Below are 20,318 nucleotides of genomic sequence, written 5' to 3' on the forward strand. Positions count from 1 at the left end.
TTAAATATATCCATGTGTTGTTGTTGTTGTTGTTGTTGTTGTTGTTGTTGTTGTTGTTGTTGTTGTTGTTTTACAGTAATTTCAGAAATTTCGTGCAATATGGGCATATGGATTGATTTACAAGGATCATCTTTCTCACTATATTTCAAAAGCCTGCAGTTTTTTGCAAAACCTTCCCTAAAATTAAAGCACACATGTATTATTATTATTATTATTATCATTATTACATGAAAGAAGTGCAAATACAGAATGTTGCTATTGACAGATTTTTTTTTAAATTAATGTATGTCATTTTTTTTTATTGCCTCAGTGATCAATATGACAAACCAATCTTATTAGGCCCATAACAAATTAGATCAACGTGCATACAGTATATTATTGAAATCTCATTGAAATGTTTCAGTTCACATGCTTGAAAAACAAATGTGTCCTTTTTTTCCAATATAGTGTTAGATAGCAGACATTTGTTGTTTTTGTTTTGTATGTGATCTGCAGCTCACAATGAACAAGTTATGTAGGAATCAACATATTTTATCAATGATTCAGTATGCTGTCCTTGAAATGAGATGAAACCTCATGTTTCCATATGCAAGCCATAGAGTAAAGAACCATTATTAGAACTTCAGAATTTCTTATTTATTGTGTCTGATTAAACCTCTGCTCAGGTTGGAGATGCTGAGCTGTGTGCCAGTAAGAAGGATAACTGTGTCACTTGTCCTGTTCATATAGGTGCAGCAAAGTTAAAAAGGAGTCGGGGAGATGTCAATGAATCAGAGTTTGTCCATGCAGCTTGAGGAGGTCTCATCAGCTGTCAATCAAAATCACCTGTGAGGGCGTGACAGTCCTTTAAATGGGTTGTTTTAGTTATGAAAGAATAATGGTGCAATACCCAAGTTTGCCACAATTAATTTAGCCTGAATACTGAAAAGGTCACTGTAATATTTAGGACCAGACACCACTTACATTTCATTAATTTGATCATGTGAAGAGACCGACAATCCTGTCACAAAGTCTAACATCATTTTCACATAATCAGTAAAGAAAATGCTTTTTTAAAAAAAAAATCTTTTTGCACACTTTGTTGTGTTATACGAACATAATTTAAACAATATTTTGCAGAAAGGGTTTTTAAACATATATCTAAAACATAACATGTAGTTTTAAACATAACTCAATTGACCTTGACAAGCTTCAAGGTGAGCACTAATGCTGCGGGCCCAGTTCAGAGCCTAATTGAATGACATGCCTGAGTGACAACAACATATGGCTGCACGATAAGATAGACAAACTGTCACAGCTCATGAAGAATTTTTCAAACCCAGTACTTTGATCTGCACTTAATATACCTTAAGACAATCAGCAATAAAATATATTTCAAAAAGGTCAGCGGTACTATGCGTATATTGGTTAATATCCTGAAAAATAACCTTTCCGAAATCAAATAAAAATGATAATAGTACATTTGTGAGTGAGTACCTTTCAGCGTTCTCAAAGACACTTTTTATAAGTTATATTAACTTAGAAAACAACACACTTAAACATGTAACACTCACCATTGTTCACACATTAAAAGCAGATAAGATAAGCCTTTATTGATCCCAGATGTGGGGATGTACTGTCATATGTACACTTATCATAAATGCTTGTTGTGTTTTTGTTTGTATCATATGTGGAACTGTACACTTGCTGGTCACTTTATTAGCTACAAGGTGTACCTAATAAAGTGGTGGTGTGGTCTCCTGCTGTCCATTTGCTTCTGTTGTGCGTTTAGAGATGCTTTTCTGCAGACCTTTGTTGTAACAAGTGATTATTTGTTACTGAACCAGTCTGGCCATTCTTCTCTGACCTCTGGCATCAACAAGGCATCAAGGCTCACTGGATATTTTCTCTTCTTTGGACCATTCTCTGTAAACCCTAGAGATGGTTGTGTGTGAAAATCCCAGTAGATCAGCAGTTTCTGAAATACAACAACCATGCTACGTTTAAAGTCACTTAAGTCTCCTTTCTTCCTCATTCTGATGAACTTTGAACTTCAGCAGCTCGTCTTCACCATATCTACATGCCTAAATGCATTGAGTTGCTGTCATGTGATTGGCTGATTAGATATTTATGTTAATGAGCAGTTGCACAGGTCTACCTAATAAAGTGGCTGTTGAGTGTATATTCAACCCGCTTTTAAATTTCTTTCACAGAACTTCAATGGATGTTAAATGAATATCAGTGTGAAGTGACAAGTAAGTGATATTGTATTGCATCATACCGCATCGCATCGCATCATATCATACCGAATCGCATCATTTCATACCGCATCGCATCGTATCATACCGCATTGCATCATTTTATACCGCATCGCATCGTATCATACCGCATCATATCATACCGCATCGCATCGTATCATATCGCATATCATACCGCATCGCATCATATCATACCGCATCGCATCATATCATACCGCATCGCATCATACCGCATCGCATCATATCATACCGCATCGCATTGTATTATACCGCATCGCATCATATCATACCGCATCGCATCATACCGCATCGCATCATATCATACCGCATCGCATCGCATCATACCGCATCGCATCATACCGCATCGCATCATACCGCATCATATCATACCGCATCGCATCATATCATGCCGCATCGTATCGTATCGTATCATACCGCATCGCATCACATCATACCACAAAAAAAAAAAGCAATAATTTATTTTTTAATCAACAGCACTGCAGTGTATCTATTTTATACCGAAGCTATAAGATTTGAAAAGGACATATTATTCCCTTCATTGTCACATAATCAGCCACCGCTGAAACACGCACAGGTTCACCCAGAGTGAGCGGGCACAGCAGCAGGTTAAGCGGGTCAGTGGAGCTCAGACAAATACCTTTACCTTCTATACTGCTCTGAGCTGCCTGTAATGGTTTACACACGATAAGAGTCTTAGGAAACGGCTGGGGAGCTGAACTTTGAAGGGCTAAAGAGATCATGATGTAAAGCCTCACAAGTGGCAAGGATCAAGGATTATTTCAGCAGGAGGTGCAGGTTTTTGCCAAGATGTATGTGGGTGTTCAGCCACCATGAGCCTCGCAGCAGATCAGTGTGTCAGTGTGGATATAGATCTCTATGGAGCACTAGTCTCAAAACGTACAGATTCATTATTTTTTTCCTTCTAAATGCTGTTCTGTAGTGGGCCTCTCACCTCTGTAGGTGTGACTGTTGTCATTGTGGAGACTGCACTTGCTTTTTTTTGTGGTGCTGGTTGTGAATGTGTAGGAAGAATATCAGCTGTGTGTAGCACAGTAAGTAAATGACAGTGTTACTGCAAAAAACAAACAAACTCACACCTAATGCTCTTACTGTTTTCCTTCTAAATGCCAATTATCCTATTTGCTTGTGTCGTCAAGCCATCAGAGATGGCGTCATATGGAAAACCCCATTAACCTGCTGAAAGATTTAAACAATGATTCTTGTTAGTTTGATGGTTAACAGATTTTCAAGGTGTTGAAACATAAACAACATATTTTCAAGTTTCCTTTTCAGGCCGGTATTGTTACTGTCCACTTCATGAACAGTTTATTTCAAATACTGTCCACTGATCTGATATACCTCAGCCTTTTTTTATTTATTAATTTTAATTTATCTCCCTTTTTATTTTTAAAATGTTTTTTTTAACTCCCTTAACTGCCCTTATATATCTTTAGGTGTTAGTCGATCCCCCCCAAATTTTATTTTACCAGAATTTTCTCTCCTTTGTCCAGAATTGGTTGGGAATTTTTTTCAAATTTAAAATTCATTCAACTTTTGTCATTAAAAAAACGTCCAAATACTGCTACTATAATTTACATCAGTCTTTATTAATTTTTATTTTCATTTTTTCAATTCATCACTTTATTTTTTTACTCTCTATTTGCTTTGAAAATGTGAAATTCAATATACTTTAAAGTCATACAACCTTTTATTCTGATAGTCTGTCTAATAATATACATTTTCAACATTAGGTCTGCTGTCAGCGCTAGAGTTTAATTTTACTTCACCGCATACCATTTCCTCTGCACTTTCCTTCAAAATCATTCAAAATTAAGGTTTTTTTTAATATAGTTAATAGAGCTGCAGAAACCAATATTTGCTGTTAAGTTATCTGTTATTCACCACACAAAATATGTTTTTATCCATTATTCGCTGTAGAACCCACGACAACTTTTATTATAGGAAGTGAGGATTTATGGTCCCTGTTATAAACACGTGGTTTACGTTTGAAAAATACTTCCTTAGGGTTAGTGTAAAAAAAACGGTTAGGTGTTACAAAAGATCAAATAAAAATAAATAACCTTTTGTGCTCAATGTCAAACCATAACCATCTCATGAAAGATCTCAGATTACCTTCTAGACATGACTCACATCCATCATGGTAAGCAAATGTTCGCAGAAAATAGTTTTACAATGTCTGCTTCTGATGAAACCGGAAATGCTGATCCACGCTCATCTGGGGGAAATCCTTTGTTGGTCTTGATACGATAATGAAGGTTGAGATCATCCATCCTAATACGAACGGAAAGCAGGTTACCTGAGGACAGACTGAAGGTGATTAGCAGTCGTAATAGAGCCGATGACCAGATTAACAAAGTTCTTACTTCCGGATTGGATCCAGTATAACCTGCTTGGGCACTAAGTGACTAAACTAAATACTAAGGGTGCTTTATTAGTGTTTATCATTTATTACAGTGCTTAACAAATGTATTTAACTGTCAAAAAACAAAACAAAAAAACAAGCTTGTTGAAACTAAAATGTTATTGTTATTTATTTGGCAAATAACAAACTGAAATCACCTTTTTATACCCAGATTTGAGCCGGCTCACTGGGCTTTTCTGAGAAGTCAGAAATAAATCCAGCAGAAAATTCAACCCATAAAACTATTTTTTCTGTTCAGGAATGCGATTAAATAACTATAATTTGACATATTAATCAAGAAATAATAAGGTGATTTACTATTTTTACAGTGTTTTTGTAAAGCAGTTAATTTGAAAATTCATAGATATCAATAATAATTATATTTTAGCATTAAAAATATAATTTCGGTTAAAGAGCTTCTACATACTGGTGTATTACAGAAATATAAGAAATGATTTTGGTAATTACTAATAATGTTAATTTCGGACAGCTGTGGCATAAACCGGTGGTTTAATACAGGTGCATCTCAATAAATTAGAATATCATAGAAAAGTTTATATATGTCGGAATTCAATTCAAAAAGTGGAAATAACACATTATATAGATCCATTACACACAGAATAAACATTTCATGTCTAAATTTATTTAATTTATTCTAATTATAATGATTATGGCTTACATTTAATGAAGACCTAACATTCAGTGTCTTAAAAAGAATATTACAAAAGACCAATTTTAAAAAGTATGTTTAATATGGAAATGTTGGCCTCTGAAAAGTATGTCCATCTATAAGACTCAATACTTGGTTGGGACTATTTGACCTAAACTATACTGGAAATGGACTTTTCCATGATATTCCAATTTATTGTGATGCACCTGTACATTTGTTAAGCACTGTGTATATATTTAATCTAACATTTATGTTTCTCTCAGTGTACTTTTTTTTTTTACTTGTTACTAGCATTTTTATTTAGTTATTTATTATATTTTGCTTCTTATTGATACTTGTTGCCATAATACCATCCCCTTTGCTGCTGTAGCACTGCACATTTCCACACCTTGGGACCAATAAAGAACTATCTTATTGTATCTTATGTCATGGCTTTGGATCTGAAATAGTGTGTCAGTGATCAAATTAGAACAGGATACAATTGTTTTAATATCTGGAAATCTCGTAGTGATGTCTGGCATGGTTTTATTGCACTGTATAGATGTTGTAGTTCCTGTGGTTTTCTAATCTCGTCAATTAAAGTTTGGGGATCGGTTTAGTCAGTCAATCAATTAATTATTCAGTTATTCAATTAATCAAGTGTTCTGTACCACAGCCCTATAAATGTACATCCAACCCTTTGTAGTTCACTGCCTGGCCATAGTGCAAGAGACGCGGACCTGACCCACACATGAAAAGCAAATTTTGATTTTTGGCTTGTTCACATTCAACTCAAAAATGAAGCACAGCCGCATCACGGAGCTTCCGGAGGACTTCTGGATCCCCATCCCTCTGGATACAAACAACATCACAACTCTCAGCCCTTTTCTGGTTCCCCAGGACCATCTAGCAGGCTCAGGCATCTTCTATGCAATGGCTGCATACATGTTATTTATATTTGTTGTGGGCACCTTCATCAACATGCTTACAGTTGTGTGCACCATCCAACACAAGAAGCTCCGGTCCCACCTCAACTACATCCTGGTGAACTTGGCCGTGTCGAACCTTCTTGTGTCTGTTGTGGGCTCCTTCACCGCCATGTGCTCCTTTTCAAACAGATATTTTATCTTGGGACCACTAGCATGCAAGATCGAAGGTTTTATGGTGACGCTTGGCGGTAAGACAAACTTTGAGACACTGATGCTGTTCATAAGATTATGAGTTTCAATGTACTAAAACAAATTAATACTCTCATTTCAGGTATGGTAAGCCTGTGGTCTCTTGCTGTTATAGCTTTTGAAAGATGGTTGGTCATCTGCAAGCCACTTGGAAACTTTATTTTCAAACCTGACCATGCTTTAGCTTGCTGTGCATTCACCTGGGTGATTGCACTGATCGCCTCAGCTCCTCCACTGTTCGGATGGAGCAGGTCAGTAACAGAAACCAGCCTACAAACTCATCTTGAGACTGTGAAGCTGGGACACACACACTCAATGCTCTTGATGATTCTCTCTCCAGGTATATCCCAGAAGGCCTGCAGTGCTCCTGTGGTCCAGACTGGTACACCACCAACAACAAATACAACAATGAATCCTACGTGATGTTTCTCTTCTGCTTCTGCTTTGCTGTTCCCTTCGCCACCATTGTCTTCTGCTACGGTCAGCTGCTCATTACACTGAAAATGGTGAGGCATTAAATGTTTTTTTGTTTTGTTTTTTTGCATTGCGTAATGCTGCAATAAGGTATAAATTATTCCTCCAAATATGATAAATTAAAGTTAATCCACTTGTGCCCAAAGACAATATTAGGTAAAAATGCAACAACACAAAACAATTGTATATTATAATAGTCTTGAAATCTGGTACAAACATATGTTGGGCAAGTATCTACTAGTCAATCAGGACTTTTGAAAAATTAGGCAAATACTTTACATTATATCGGTGAAATGTGGTCCTTGTTATCATACTTTAATGTTTTGGCAAATGGGACTATTGCTTTTTCCTAAAATATAATGGCGTATATTGGAAATACAGTTGTCCCATGTAACCAAAGACCAGATATAATAGATAGCAGATTTCCTCAGGTTTGTTTTCAGGCGAGTCCAAAGAATTGGAATGTTTCTCCCATGTGACGAAAGTATTTGGCGCATGGACCGCTAAACATGCAGAAGTCATGCGGCTCGCTTCTCTCATTCAACAGGCAGCGAAGGCCCAAGCAGAGTCGGCCTCCACCCAGAAGGCAGAGCGGGAGGTGACCAGGATGGTGGTGGTCATGGTGGTGGGTTTCCTGGTTTGCTGGATGCCCTACACCTCCTTCGCTCTTTGGGTCGTCAACAACCGTGGACAGCAGTTTGATCTAAGATTTGCCTCTATACCGTCAGTCTTTTCCAAGTCTTCTGCAATCTACAACCCTGTGATCTACGTTCTCCTTAATAAACAGGTTTGTTGGACATCCTGTACAGTTGAAACCACATTATAGTTTTGTATTTTATTTGAGGTATGTTTTTAAATTTGTTATTCCTTGATCAGTTCCGTTCGTGCATGCTGAAGATGCTGGGGATGGGAGGAGGGGATGATGAAGACTCGTCGACATCATCATCATCAGTGACTGAAGTCTCCAAAGTTGGGCCTGCTTAGACTGAACATCAAGACTGTTGACCTCTCTGCCACTAACGCTTGTGAATTGTAAATAACAGTACGTGTACGTGTGTTTTGTCATATGAAAAAATATATGCAATGTTGCTACTTAAATACACATAAACTATCTGCAAAGTGAAAAATTAAAAAAAATTACAAGCATGCATTTTGTGTCTGTTTGATGTAATTACTGGTCAGGACCGTTTTTGTATATGTTGAAAGACACATTTCATCACATGTGAGAGTACATTATACAAGCTGTGTTGTAAAAGTATTGAGAAATTACAAAATCCAATGTGGTGTCTGTAAAGTTTTCACTTCTCTTCTTCTTTTTTTTTGTTTTTTTCCAAAAACCTTTGACCAATCATTTGTGTTAATATTGCTACATTGTATGATTATAATGCTAATAATGATTAAAATATCACATTAGTTATTGAAAGAAGATAACATTGACTCCATTAAATTTTCATTTAATGTGTGTGATTTGGTTAAGGACGTAATTCAGAGATACAACAGTTTGGGGGAGATTTACTGTCTCTGGACTTAGGACTGACCTTTTTTATGCATCTGTTGTGGTCTGAAGTTAGGCACTATTAGGTTTTAATGCTTCAAATATTGAGTGTATATTTGATTAATAATATACCCATGATCCAATAGGGCATCCAGGAAAGGGCAAAACTTAGCAAGTAAGCTAAGGTGGAGGTGGGGTCTCAGAAAACCCTTGCCCTATACAATTAAATACAAACATTTGTATTTGTTAATTTCAATTTCATCCTCCAGCCTCTGTGAGATCACTTGCCTCCCCTCATACAATGCTGTATGATATCCTTCTGTGCATTGGGTTGGTGGAGTGACAGAGTTAACAGTGTACTTAAAGTCTTTACGCTCAGGGAAAGAGGCAAAAAGCCAAAAAAGTAACACAAAGCCTGAGTTAAACCAGTAAAGTGGATTACAGCGGGCTTCAGCGTATGACATGGAAGAATTAATGTAAGTGGAAACCAGATTAGCTGTCAAAGACCTTCCTTAGGGAAGTGGGATTAACCTGTTTGACTTGGGTTGGATGTCAACAAGTGTTCATGCATATCTACACAGGTTCTTTATATGTTTATACGTGTAAGTGTATTTAGATACTTGTAGATAAGGTTTCTCCAAAGGAATAATTTAAAACAATTCTTATTCTGAACCAAAAACAATGACGTTCTAACAAAAGGAAGTACATTCAGCATTCATATTCATATTTCAGATAATTCTCTCAAAGCTCTACGATATCTCTTCAGCAGCAGTTACATGAGCATCAACACATGCTTTCCAACCACGATCATATGCAAGTGTGTTCTGCGTATTTCCCAATGAAAATAATCTAAAATGTGTCTCACATGCTGACTGTCTGGGACACCTTTTCTGAACCTCAGGGCCATAATCTCATTGGCAAACATCCTCAAGGAGAACACTATAATTAACTTACAAGAACAAGAAACCCCCAATGAATCAGTCAATTATAGAATCAATAAACCAATTAATGAGGTTAAGTTGCATTCTGGGGCCTTTATAAAAGTCAGTCATGGCAAAAGATTCACAAGGGATTCAGACAAGACAGCATTCATGTCTGCCTCTTAAAAAACGTTATTCTTTGTTCTTATTTCTCTTATAGGGAAAGCGAGACCATTAGCGAAGGGTTATTGTGATTAATAGTTGTATAAAAAAGCAAGATGAGGAAAGATCGTGGCATGGAGCTCCCAGAGGACTTCTGGATCCCTGTCCCCCTGGAGACCAACAACATCACAGCACTCAGTCCTTTCCTGGTTCCTCAGGACCACCTGGGGAGCGCAGCCACCTTCTACGGCATGGCAGCATTCATGTTTTTTGTTTTTACTGTGGGCACCTTCATCAACGTGCTTACAATTCTGTGCACCATCCAAAACAAGAAGCTCCGGTCCCACCTCAACTACATCCTGGTGAACTTGGCCGTGGCGAACCTTCTTGTGTCCGTTGTGGGCTCCTTCACCGCCATGTGCTCCTTTGCAAACAGATATTTCATCTTTGGACCGTTAGCATGCAAGATCGAAGGTTTTATGGCGACACTTGGCGGTAAGATTTAAGCTGTAGTTTTGAAAAAAGACATTTGATCATGCCTTCCTCTGACTGGATTTATTAATAAGGTACGAAAAAGCTTTTAAAACATCTGTCCTTATCATTTCAGGTATGGTAAGCCTGTGGTCTCTTGCTGTTATAGCTTTTGAAAGATGGTTGGTCATCTGCAAGCCACTTGGAAACTTTATTTTCAAACCTGACCATGCTTTAGTTTGCTGTGCATTCACCTGGGTGTTTGCACTGATCGCCTCAGCTCCTCCACTGTTCGGATGGAGCAGGTCAGTAACAGAAACCAGCCTACAAACTCATCTTGAGACTGTGAAGCTGGGACACACACACTCAATGCTCTTGATGATTCTCTCTCCAGGTATATCCCAGAAGGCCTGCAGTGCTCCTGTGGTCCAGACTGGTACACCACCAACAACAAATACAACAATGAATCCTACGTGATGTTTCTCTTCTGCTTCTGCTTTGCTGTTCCCTTCACCACCATTGTCTTCTGCTACGGCCAGCTGCTCATTACACTGAAAATGGTGAGGCAAAAAACAGCTTAAATTTAGCAACATCTAGCTCAAATGTAGTTACTTTGGTCGACTAAAAAAGCATTTGAAAAGACTGAATTTTTACATGTGACACTTGACCAATGACCAACGTATATACAGTACAGTGGTGGACAACGTACACAACTCCATTACTTGAATAAAAGTATAGATACGTCATATATTACTCCAGAACAAGTGAAAGTTGTCCAGTCAAATTTTTTGAGTTAAAGTTATGCTAATTTAATTTAAAAGTATCCAAAAGTAAATTTCCTTTTAAATGTCAATGCATTGGTCTACTGTTGCAATGCATTTATAGAACCCTAATGACTCAACATACAACAATATACTCAATGTGATGACTTCTCAAACCTGGAGAATAAAAAGCGTGTAGAATAGAAAATGTAACAAAAGCCTATTTTAATACCTAAAGAAACACAATTGGAGCAACAAAAAGGATGGGGCCTGTTTAAAAAGGGATTTTGGTATATTCCTTCAAAAAATACTGTTTTAATTTGACAAGATCAAACAAATAATGGGAGAAACATCCACAAAAGGAAACAGTACCATCATTTAAACCCTAAAAACTGCAACTAAGTGGACAGCTTTCTTCGATTGGATGGAAACTTTTTGTAGGCAGTGATGAAGTTTGTGCATTGAAAACAGAGCAAACATTTAAACATGTATGAACCTTTGTTCATTTCAAAAATCTCAAACATGATAAGGAATCGTCATCTTTATCTGACCGTCATTATTATAGTTTTTAATGTTAAATCTTCACCTAATAAGTAACTAAAGCTGTTAGCTATAGCAGAGAAAAAAGTGCAATATTTGTGTTGAAATATAGTGTAGTAGTATAAAGTTACATAAAATGGAAACACTTAAGTAGAGTACAAGTACCTCAAAAAGTACAGTACTTGAGCAAAATAGTTACATTCCACCACTGATAAAGATGTAGTGGAGTCAAAAGCACATCTTTTGTCATATCAAAGCCAAAATTGATCTAAGATCTGCACAATTCTGATTCAATACATGTCTGCATACAATCGTTTTGATGCTGTACAACTAACAAAGACGTGGTTCTGGACACACTTTGCAGTCACTACAATCACATCAATGCTCATTATTAACAAATATTTGAACCCTTTGCCATCCACAGGCAGCGAAAGCCCAGGCAGAGTCAGTCTCCACCCAGAAGGCAGAGCGGGAGGTGACCAGGATGGTGGTGGTCATGGTCTTTGGTTTCCTGGTGTGCTGGATGCCCTACACCTCCTTCGCTCTTTGGGTCGTGAATAACCGTGGGCAACAATTCGACCTGAGACTGGCCACCATACCTTCCTGCTTCTCGAAGGCCTCTGCGGTCTACAACCCTGTTATCTACGTAGTCCTTAACAAGCAGGTATGTTAAAGGTTGTGATGAACAGTGAATTTTGCTTTGTTGCAAAGATGTATGTGGGACAACTGCTGGGCTGAAAATAGACTGTATCATGCTGTCCTATAGTTGTCAAAACCAATAGGATCAGTCCTGATCATAACTAACAAATATTCATCATTTTCAGAACAAAATTGACACAAAAAGACAGTTGAAGTATCTGTACACTTAATGCAAGTAAAATGTTAATGTTTTTTCACAGTCTGGGGTGTGTCAGTGATTAGCAATAACACGATTGATGCATTGCATTACACACTGCAGTGCTCCATCATATATAAGGAAGTCACAGTGAGAATAAAACCTCTTTCGCAAGTGAGACCTAATGAAGACAGGGTCACATAGCAGCATCCAACATATGACAGGACAACACACTCAGATCACAACAGCAACAACAATTATGACACAAATAAAACACATAACACAGTGTGTTAAGTGTGTGAACAAGGCAGCAATAGTCTATTGGCTAAGTGAAGCAATTGCAGAAACCAGTAACCACTTCTCTCTTTCTAAGTTGATCATTTAAAGAGGTAAGTGTCTTAAGTTGGAGCTTTGGTCTGCAGATCATTCCAGGACAAGGAACCGCAATAGACTTCAAGATTATGACTGCTATGCAAAAATATTTCCGGCTTAAGTAACAAATAGTAGGATAGTTTTGTTCTTATGGGTCTGTAACTAAGGTTTGACTTTGAAAAAAAACAAAAAACCCTGACACCCCTTCCAGAGCTTCTCCCGTATGCATTAACACAGACAAAATGACAGAAAAATGAAAAAGGTAAAAATGTCCCTGAGGATGCACAAGGGTTGATATAATTTACAGTCACCTGGAGATTGCTTGTATTGTATTGATTTGAGTATAAAAACATTTGAAATAATAATAAGTACATTTCTTTTGTAAAAGATTGCCCCAATCTAACTGAAAACTGGTGCAGAATGTCTTCTTCATTGCCTGCATTTAATGCCACAGTTTGCTTGTTTCCTCTCAGTTCTTTTCATACATGATGATAAAAAAAGGTTGGATTTGATCTACTTCTGTTTTCCCACCTTTCAGTTCCGTTCATGCATGATGAAGCTGCTGGGGATGGGTGGAGGAGATGATGAGGATTCCTCATCGTCATCATCAGTTACTGAAGTCTCCAAAGTTGGGCCTGCTTAGACTAAACAGCGAGACTTGCCATGAATGACTGTGAATTGTAAATAACATAAATGTATGTGTGTTTTATCATGGGATCAAAAGATATGTATTCAATGTTACTATTCAATAAAGAAAGCATAAATATTCTGCAAAGTAAAAATAAAATAAAAATATATTCATACATGTATGTTTCCTTGGGGTTTTTTTGTGTTGTCACCACACTCAACATGCAAGAGCATGGTATCATTATAGGATTTTTTTTTGTGATCGATTTTTTATTTTTTTTTCCATTTAGTTTAAAACAAACAAAAGCAGGTGTGGCAAGCATCAATTGGGCAATAATAGCAACAGCAACAAAGAAGAAAAATGGTAGTGTAGCATAACAAAATAAATAAATAAATTTAGTTATAGTCATCCATAAATATTCATAATGCTTTATAAAAACAATTGAAGCACATTATAAAGGAGTTTATAATGAGTTATAAGGTCACATATCATAATCATTTATAGTTTTCATTTACTCACTGACTTTCTTTTGCAAGAATCATAATATCTTTCTCATAGTTAAAATGTTTTTTATAATGTATTATAACCACTTTTATAATGTATTATAGTGTGATTATTATAGGGCTAGGCTAATCCTAACCCCATAATGCATTATTATTATATCATATCATATCATATCATATCATATCATGTTATATTATATTATATTATATCATATCACATTATGTCATGTCATGTCATATTATATTATATTATATTATATTATATTATATTGTATTGTATTGTATTGTATTGTATTGTATTGTATTATATTATATTATATTATATCATATCATATCATATCATATCATATCATATCATATTATATTATATTATATTATATAAATGTATAGGCTTCATAGAAAGTGTGACCAATGATTCTGACAAAAATAATATGAAATGTATTTTGAAAATACTTTTTCCTATTTAATTAAATCAACAGATTCTTAAAAAATGTATATGTATTAGTTGAAACATGCTCTCATGTTGCAAAAGTGTCACCTCCTGTCACATTATTTGGTTTCTGGGTGAGCTGTCAGTCTAAATTTCCCCTTTCCAGGTTAACTAACTCGCTCTTCTTTGAAAATTATGTTAACATAAACCAGTATCACCTGGATTACTGAAGGACCCCTGAACTTCCTTGATGATCAGATTATGTAGTGCACAAACGCAGGCCTCTTACATTGGGGTATAATGAGATGATCCTTGCTCAGAGCTGGTGCATGTTATTATGGGAGTGTGTGTGCATGTTTACAAGTATAGTTATGTGTGGTCTGCCCACCAAAGCTTTAAAGCCTCTCCTTGAGCCAATTAAGCTGAGCCTGAGTAATATTCAAGGTTCCTATAAATGTGGCTTTAACGCCCGTCACGGCATTAGAGGAAGGCAATACAGCAAGTGTATCAGTGCTGTTTAAAATAAGTATTTGTAGTTTTATACAATAATACCATTTTAAAATCTTGAAGAAAATGAGGGGAAACTACCAAGTAGAGCTCCCAGACGACTTCTGGATTCCCATCCCTCTGGACACCAACAACATCACATCCCTCAGCCCGTTCCTGGTTCCCCAAGATCATCTTGGGAGCCTGGGAATCTTTTATTCCATGTCAGCATTCATGTTTTTCCTGTTCGTGGCTGGTACCTTCATTAATACGCTCACTATTGCATGTACTGTTCAATACAAGAAGCTCCGGTCCCATCTGAACTACATCCTGGTGAACTTGGCTGTGGCGAACCTCCTTGTCTCCTGTGTGGGCTCCTTCACCTGCTTCTACTGCTTCGCCTTCAGATACATGATTGCCGGTCCACTGGGGTGCAAGATTGAAGGATTTGTAGCAACTCTTGGTGGTAAGGATTTTAACAAATTATAAATATATAACATATATATAAATACTATAAAGTAAAAAAAGTGTATTTAATACAGGAAATTGTTTATATCACAGTATATTACCATAAAGGCAATATTTAAGCATGCTGTGATTAATGCTGTATTTCCACCTGTGGTTATTGTTTAGAGAGCCCAACAATATTAAAACTGCAAGTCTTCGCTGAACTGGCACACTGACAAAACAGCTTCAAATATCACCTCATAGAATGACAAAACAATCTATTATGGAAAGCTATGGGGTTTAGCCATCAGCATCAAGGTCATTTTTCTAATATGAAAAAATATACACGAGAAAAGCAGTAGCTGTAGCCTATTGGAGAAATAACATGTTAGATATTTACCAGAAACAACACTTTGTAACTTCAATTTCTCCATCATGTACATACAAAAACTGCAGTTACAGTCTTAGCTTGTGCTGAACATATACAGTCATGGAAAAAATATTAGACCATTGTTTTCTTCAATTTCTTGTTAATTTTAATGCCTGGTACAACTAAAGGTACATTTGTTTGGACAAATATAATGATAACAACAAAAATAGCTCATAGGAGTTTAATTTAAGAGCTGATATGTAGCCATTTTCCATGGATTTCTTCATAATAATCAAAATCATTATCAACAATTATAAGGAGACACAAAATGACCACAAAGAAGAAAGCAAAAGTGTCACAAAGAGACACGAACTGCTACAAAACGATGCACAATAGCAAAAAACGTGCTACAAAAAAGTGACACAAAATAACTACAAAGACACACAAACCAGCCTCAAAGATACCCAAAACAACTATGAGATTCAAAAAAACTACAAAGAGACACAAAAATCCCCACAGAGACACAAAATAACTACCACAAATTGTTATTGTTACACATGAGCCGGGCACAGGAGAGGTCGGCAGCCTGTTGCAAACAGCACTCTTCCAACTTTATTCTCCTGAATTTCCCACATGGGAATCAATAAAGCAATATTTTGTCAGAGCTGACATCAGTATAAGTCTTTTATCCTTTCTGTCTCGTTCCAGGTATGGTCAGCCTGTGGTCTCTTGCTGTGGTTGCATTTGAGAGATGGCTTGTTGTCTGCAAGCCAATCGGAAACTTCTCCTTCAAACCTCACCATGCTATAGCTTGCTGTGCGATGACTTGGGTCTTTGCTTTGATAGCATCTGTCCCTCCTCTGGTTGGATGGAGTAGGTCAGTACATACCACCTTTACCTTTAATAGTTGGTATAGCAATAGTACGGAAGACCTGAGAGGCTAGTGAGGAAAATAATTCTGGTTATCCATTTTCTAAGTCTTCTCTTTTTTTTCTTCTCTTCTGTGTTTATATCTTAAGAACAGGTGAAAAATAATGTATAAATAAGGATAATCTATACTCCTTAGTTCCTTAATTTTCCAAGTGTTTATTGTTAAAATATTCATTTTGGCCACAACAGGCTCAAGTGCACAATATGTTCCTTATGTTTAGAGTGCATCCATCCACCTGTTTCAAATTAAAAAATAAATAAAGGAATCATTTTGGCCACAAGAGGCTGAAGTGCCCCACTTCTCTATGTTCTAAGTAAGACTAAACAGTTTTTTTTTCTTAGGTATGTTTTAATTTCTACATCAAATTTAAACACTTACATATAACACACAATATGTTCCTTATGTTTAGAGTGAATCTATCCACCAAAATTTTACTTCACTTGTTCTTAAGTCTTAAACATAAGGGTGAACACCATTTAGATTTCTGTGCATCTCATCGCTTGCATACAATGTAGATAAATCCTTCTGCACCTGACTTTTCCTTTTCTCTCTTTAAAAAGAGCTCTTGTAAGGATACTGAGTATAATTTTTTACCTGATAACTCCAAACAAAGAGACATAAAACCACCACACAAAGATCTACAGTATCCATGTTTAAGTATACTGATTCATCGTCTGCCTCTCCAGGTATATCCCAGAGGGCATGCAGTGCTCCTGTGGACCAGACTGGTACACCACCAACAACAAGTTTAACAATGAGTCCTATGTGATGTTCCTCTTCTGCTTCTGCTTCGCTGTCCCTTTCGCTACCATCATTTTCTGCTACTCACAGCTGCTTCTTGTGCTGAAATCGGTAGGCACTGTGTCTTTTTCCGATTTAGGTTGATAGAATGTACTTTTGCAAAGAAAGAAAAAGATCAATATTGTCACAGATTTCATAGACATGTGTGGGTGTCTTTGCTTCCATCAGACCAACCACTTTTATTCTCCATCTACAGGCAGCGAAGCTCCAAGCAGAGTCGGCCTCCACCCAGAAAGCAGAGAAGGAGGTGACCAGGATGGTGGTGGTCATGGTGTTTGGTTTCCTGGTGTGCTGGATGCCCTACGCCTCCTTCGCTCTTTGGACTGTCAACAATCGTGGCCAACCATTTGACCTGAGACTGGCGACAATCCCCTCCTGTCTGTCTAAAGCCTCCACAGTCTACAACCCTGTTATCTACATCCTCCTCAATAAACAGGTTCGTCCAGTGCATTACTTTTCATAACAACTACAACAAGTACAAGTCATTGATGAGAACAGCCTGATAATTCACTCTAATGTAAAATCCAATGGAAAAGTGCCTTAAACCTGCATTCTTTCTAATGACCAGCAGGGGGCAAAAAGAAGTCAGATTGTATCAAAGTCAATGACAAAATTACCCTATTTTTCATTTGATTTATTACATCAGTCAACATTTACCTAGTAGGTTTATGGTCTCAATCACTAGATTCAAGTCTTCTTCAATACAGCATGATGTTCATTTGGTAAATTACGGTTCCATTTACAGTAAAATAGAAGATAAAGCAGGGTTGACAGGTTGCTAACACTACATACTGTTTGTTTTACTAAGGACAGTCATTGCTTTTTATTCATTCTTGACTTTTTTCTTCATCCTTGAAATCCAATATTATTTCTCTGACCTAGTGTAGCACTCCCTGATTCTTCTTCAGACACTCACATTAGCATCGTAGCCACTGATTTATTTTAAGGATATATTATACATCTCTTTTATAACGGTGCTCTATGGGGAGAATGCTTTTAGGGTATTTTTGATGCAGTACCACAAGTGTCCACCAAGAAAAATTGTGTGCTTCCCATTTTCTACCAACGCAAACCTATTTGTTTTGCTGGTGCTGGTGCTAGTTTGCAGTTGGTTCAACTTGCAAACCGTCTAGGAACCTATTTGGTTTTCCACAGGCTCTAGAGCAGCGTCATTTTGTCACTGTATACGTCTGTATACGTTTCCTCTCTCTCAGCAAGCAAAATAACAACAATGGCGGATTACATCTTCTCTTTTATAATCTTGCTCATAGCTTTGCAAGCCTACATGGTCATCCAAACACAACTGGTACAACACATTGTGCTGCTCGTCTTAAATGCTATGGATGGCAATTACGTTCTTATTATCAGTGAACATAAGATGTTAATGTAAGACCTTGGTGTAAGCTAATGCGAGCCTGCTGATGCTAACCCATATCAATCACACTGCAGTTAAATAAATAAAATAAAAAGAATTATACACATTTCAGTTGGTCTTGCTGGTCACGATAATCCCGCCTCCAGTTCAAGACCTGCAAAGACTTAGTGTCGCTCCGGAACCAGTTTCCTGGCGGAGAGCCGGTTCTTTGGCAGTTGAAAAGCGAAGACCGTTTCAAGATTAGACACCAGCTCCAAACCAGCCCTAGAGCTGCCATGGTCAAAAATTACACAAGGCTGAACAGTGCTGCATCCAGTTGTATAATACATCCATGTTCATAGTGTCCTTTTGACTGCCTGATATGTCCTGCGCATGTGCTGGTTCCAAAAAACCCAAAGCCAATCTCAAGATATTCAGAAAGGTAGTCCACAAACCAATAGGTGATGTCACTGTGGCTGTGTCCACTTCTTGTACACACTAACTAACTAAGTCTCAAGATATATTGTTACAGTATGTTTCTCCAAGGACAGTTTACCTGCAAAGTTAATTTCTAATGAAAAATGAGTTCCCTCACCAATGTGCCTGTGTTGATTTCAGTTCCGCTCTTGTATAAGGACGATGCTGGGGATGAGTGCTGGTGATGATGAGGAGTCCTCCACAAGTCAATCAGTTACTGAAGTCTCTAAAGTCGGACCTGCATAGGTTGTTCACGGCTCATATTGATGACTTACATATTGTAAATAGGGTTGCAAAGGGGTGTTTTGGAAATATTCCAAATCGGAAACTTTCAATGGAAATTATGGAAATGTATGGGAATAAAATGGAAATTTGGGGTAATTCAATTAAACGTTATCATATGGTTATAACTTTATAAAATATAAACATGTTGTTTTGTCATATGCAGATATCCATGCAATTAAAAAAGATGACATTTCAACATTAATTGTAAGAAGACTTCTATCAAGTTTTAATTATTTTATTGAACATCAATTATTTCATTGAACAACAAAACATGAATGTTGAGTTAAAAATTACTCATCCCCCCCAACCCACCCATTCAAAAATTACTTAAAATGACTATATGAATATATATAACTATAACTATATTTAAGTTCCCTGTTAAGGGCCAACCAAAGTTTCCAACTTTGAAAATTCCCAGAATTTTGCAACCCTAATTGTAAATAACACTGAATGTACCAATCTGATGAGAAAGGAATTTTCTAACAGATAAAGAGTTAGATGCAAGAAGAAAAAAATATATATAAACAAGGCAAAAAACAAATAAATGTGAATAAAAATGAATAAAGTGATGAAGTCATTATTTGTGTCTCCAGGCTGTTCATTCCAGATGTGCATGACAAAAATGTTTATTATTTTTGTGTTATTTTCTGTTATAAATATGTTTTTTCTCACAATAAATGAAGATGTTTAACTGGTCATTGGAAACAGATGGTAGGTATTACCCAATTTCACTTTGCAAGATATTATAGTGAATTAAAAATCATTGTGAATATAGTTGTACTGTATTTGTTGTACCAGGATTCACATGATTAAATACAACCTTGAGTCTAACAGAGAATCAATAATCAATTGACATACAACTTTTCATGCTATTTCTTATATCTTTAAAAACAATTACCGACAGTGTACATAATATGCAGAACATATTACTATTTCAGAGAGACAATTATAACTTAAAAACAGTTCCACTACATATACTGACACTTTGAACCCCATATGTTCATCTGACTGTCTGTCTGTCTGTCAAAAATGTTTAAAAAATGCATTATTTTCTTCCACATTATCAATC

The 20,318-nt window shown here is 36.7% G+C and overlaps 3 protein-coding genes across 3 annotated transcripts; all 3 read left to right on the forward strand.

Moving 5' to 3' along the window:
• Window positions 1-6,124: 6,124 nt before the first annotated feature.
• Window positions 6,125-8,079, forward strand: LOC131968672 (blue-sensitive opsin-like). The gene is made up of 5 exons (XM_059329658.1): window positions 6,125-6,506; window positions 6,590-6,758; window positions 6,848-7,013; window positions 7,529-7,768; window positions 7,858-8,079. Exons 1-5 carry the CDS (start codon window positions 6,128-6,130, stop codon window positions 7,963-7,965), a joined length of 1,062 nt encoding a protein of 353 aa, XP_059185641.1. The 5' UTR covers window positions 6,125-6,127; the 3' UTR covers window positions 7,966-8,079.
• A 1,595-nt stretch (window positions 8,080-9,674) lies between these two features.
• On the forward strand, window positions 9,675-13,180 carry LOC131968144 (blue-sensitive opsin-like). The gene is made up of 5 exons (XM_059328886.1): window positions 9,675-10,053; window positions 10,166-10,334; window positions 10,424-10,589; window positions 11,755-11,994; window positions 13,076-13,180. Exons 1-5 carry the CDS (start codon window positions 9,675-9,677, stop codon window positions 13,178-13,180), a joined length of 1,059 nt encoding a protein of 352 aa, XP_059184869.1.
• A 1,488-nt stretch (window positions 13,181-14,668) lies between these two features.
• LOC131968145 (blue-sensitive opsin-like) lies at window positions 14,669-19,210 on the forward strand. The gene is made up of 5 exons (XM_059328887.1): window positions 14,669-15,050; window positions 16,110-16,278; window positions 17,019-17,184; window positions 17,330-17,569; window positions 19,106-19,210. The coding sequence occupies exons 1-5, from the start codon at window positions 14,672-14,674 to the stop codon at window positions 19,208-19,210; spliced, it is 1,059 nt and encodes a 352-aa protein (XP_059184870.1). The 5' UTR covers window positions 14,669-14,671.
• Window positions 19,211-20,318: the final 1,108 nt, after the last annotated feature.

The sequence above is a fragment of the Centropristis striata genome, chromosome 3 (assembly GCF_030273125.1).
Source record: "Centropristis striata isolate RG_2023a ecotype Rhode Island chromosome 3, C.striata_1.0, whole genome shotgun sequence".
In the NCBI taxonomy this organism is placed as follows: Eukaryota; Metazoa; Chordata; class Actinopteri; order Perciformes; family Serranidae; genus Centropristis; species Centropristis striata.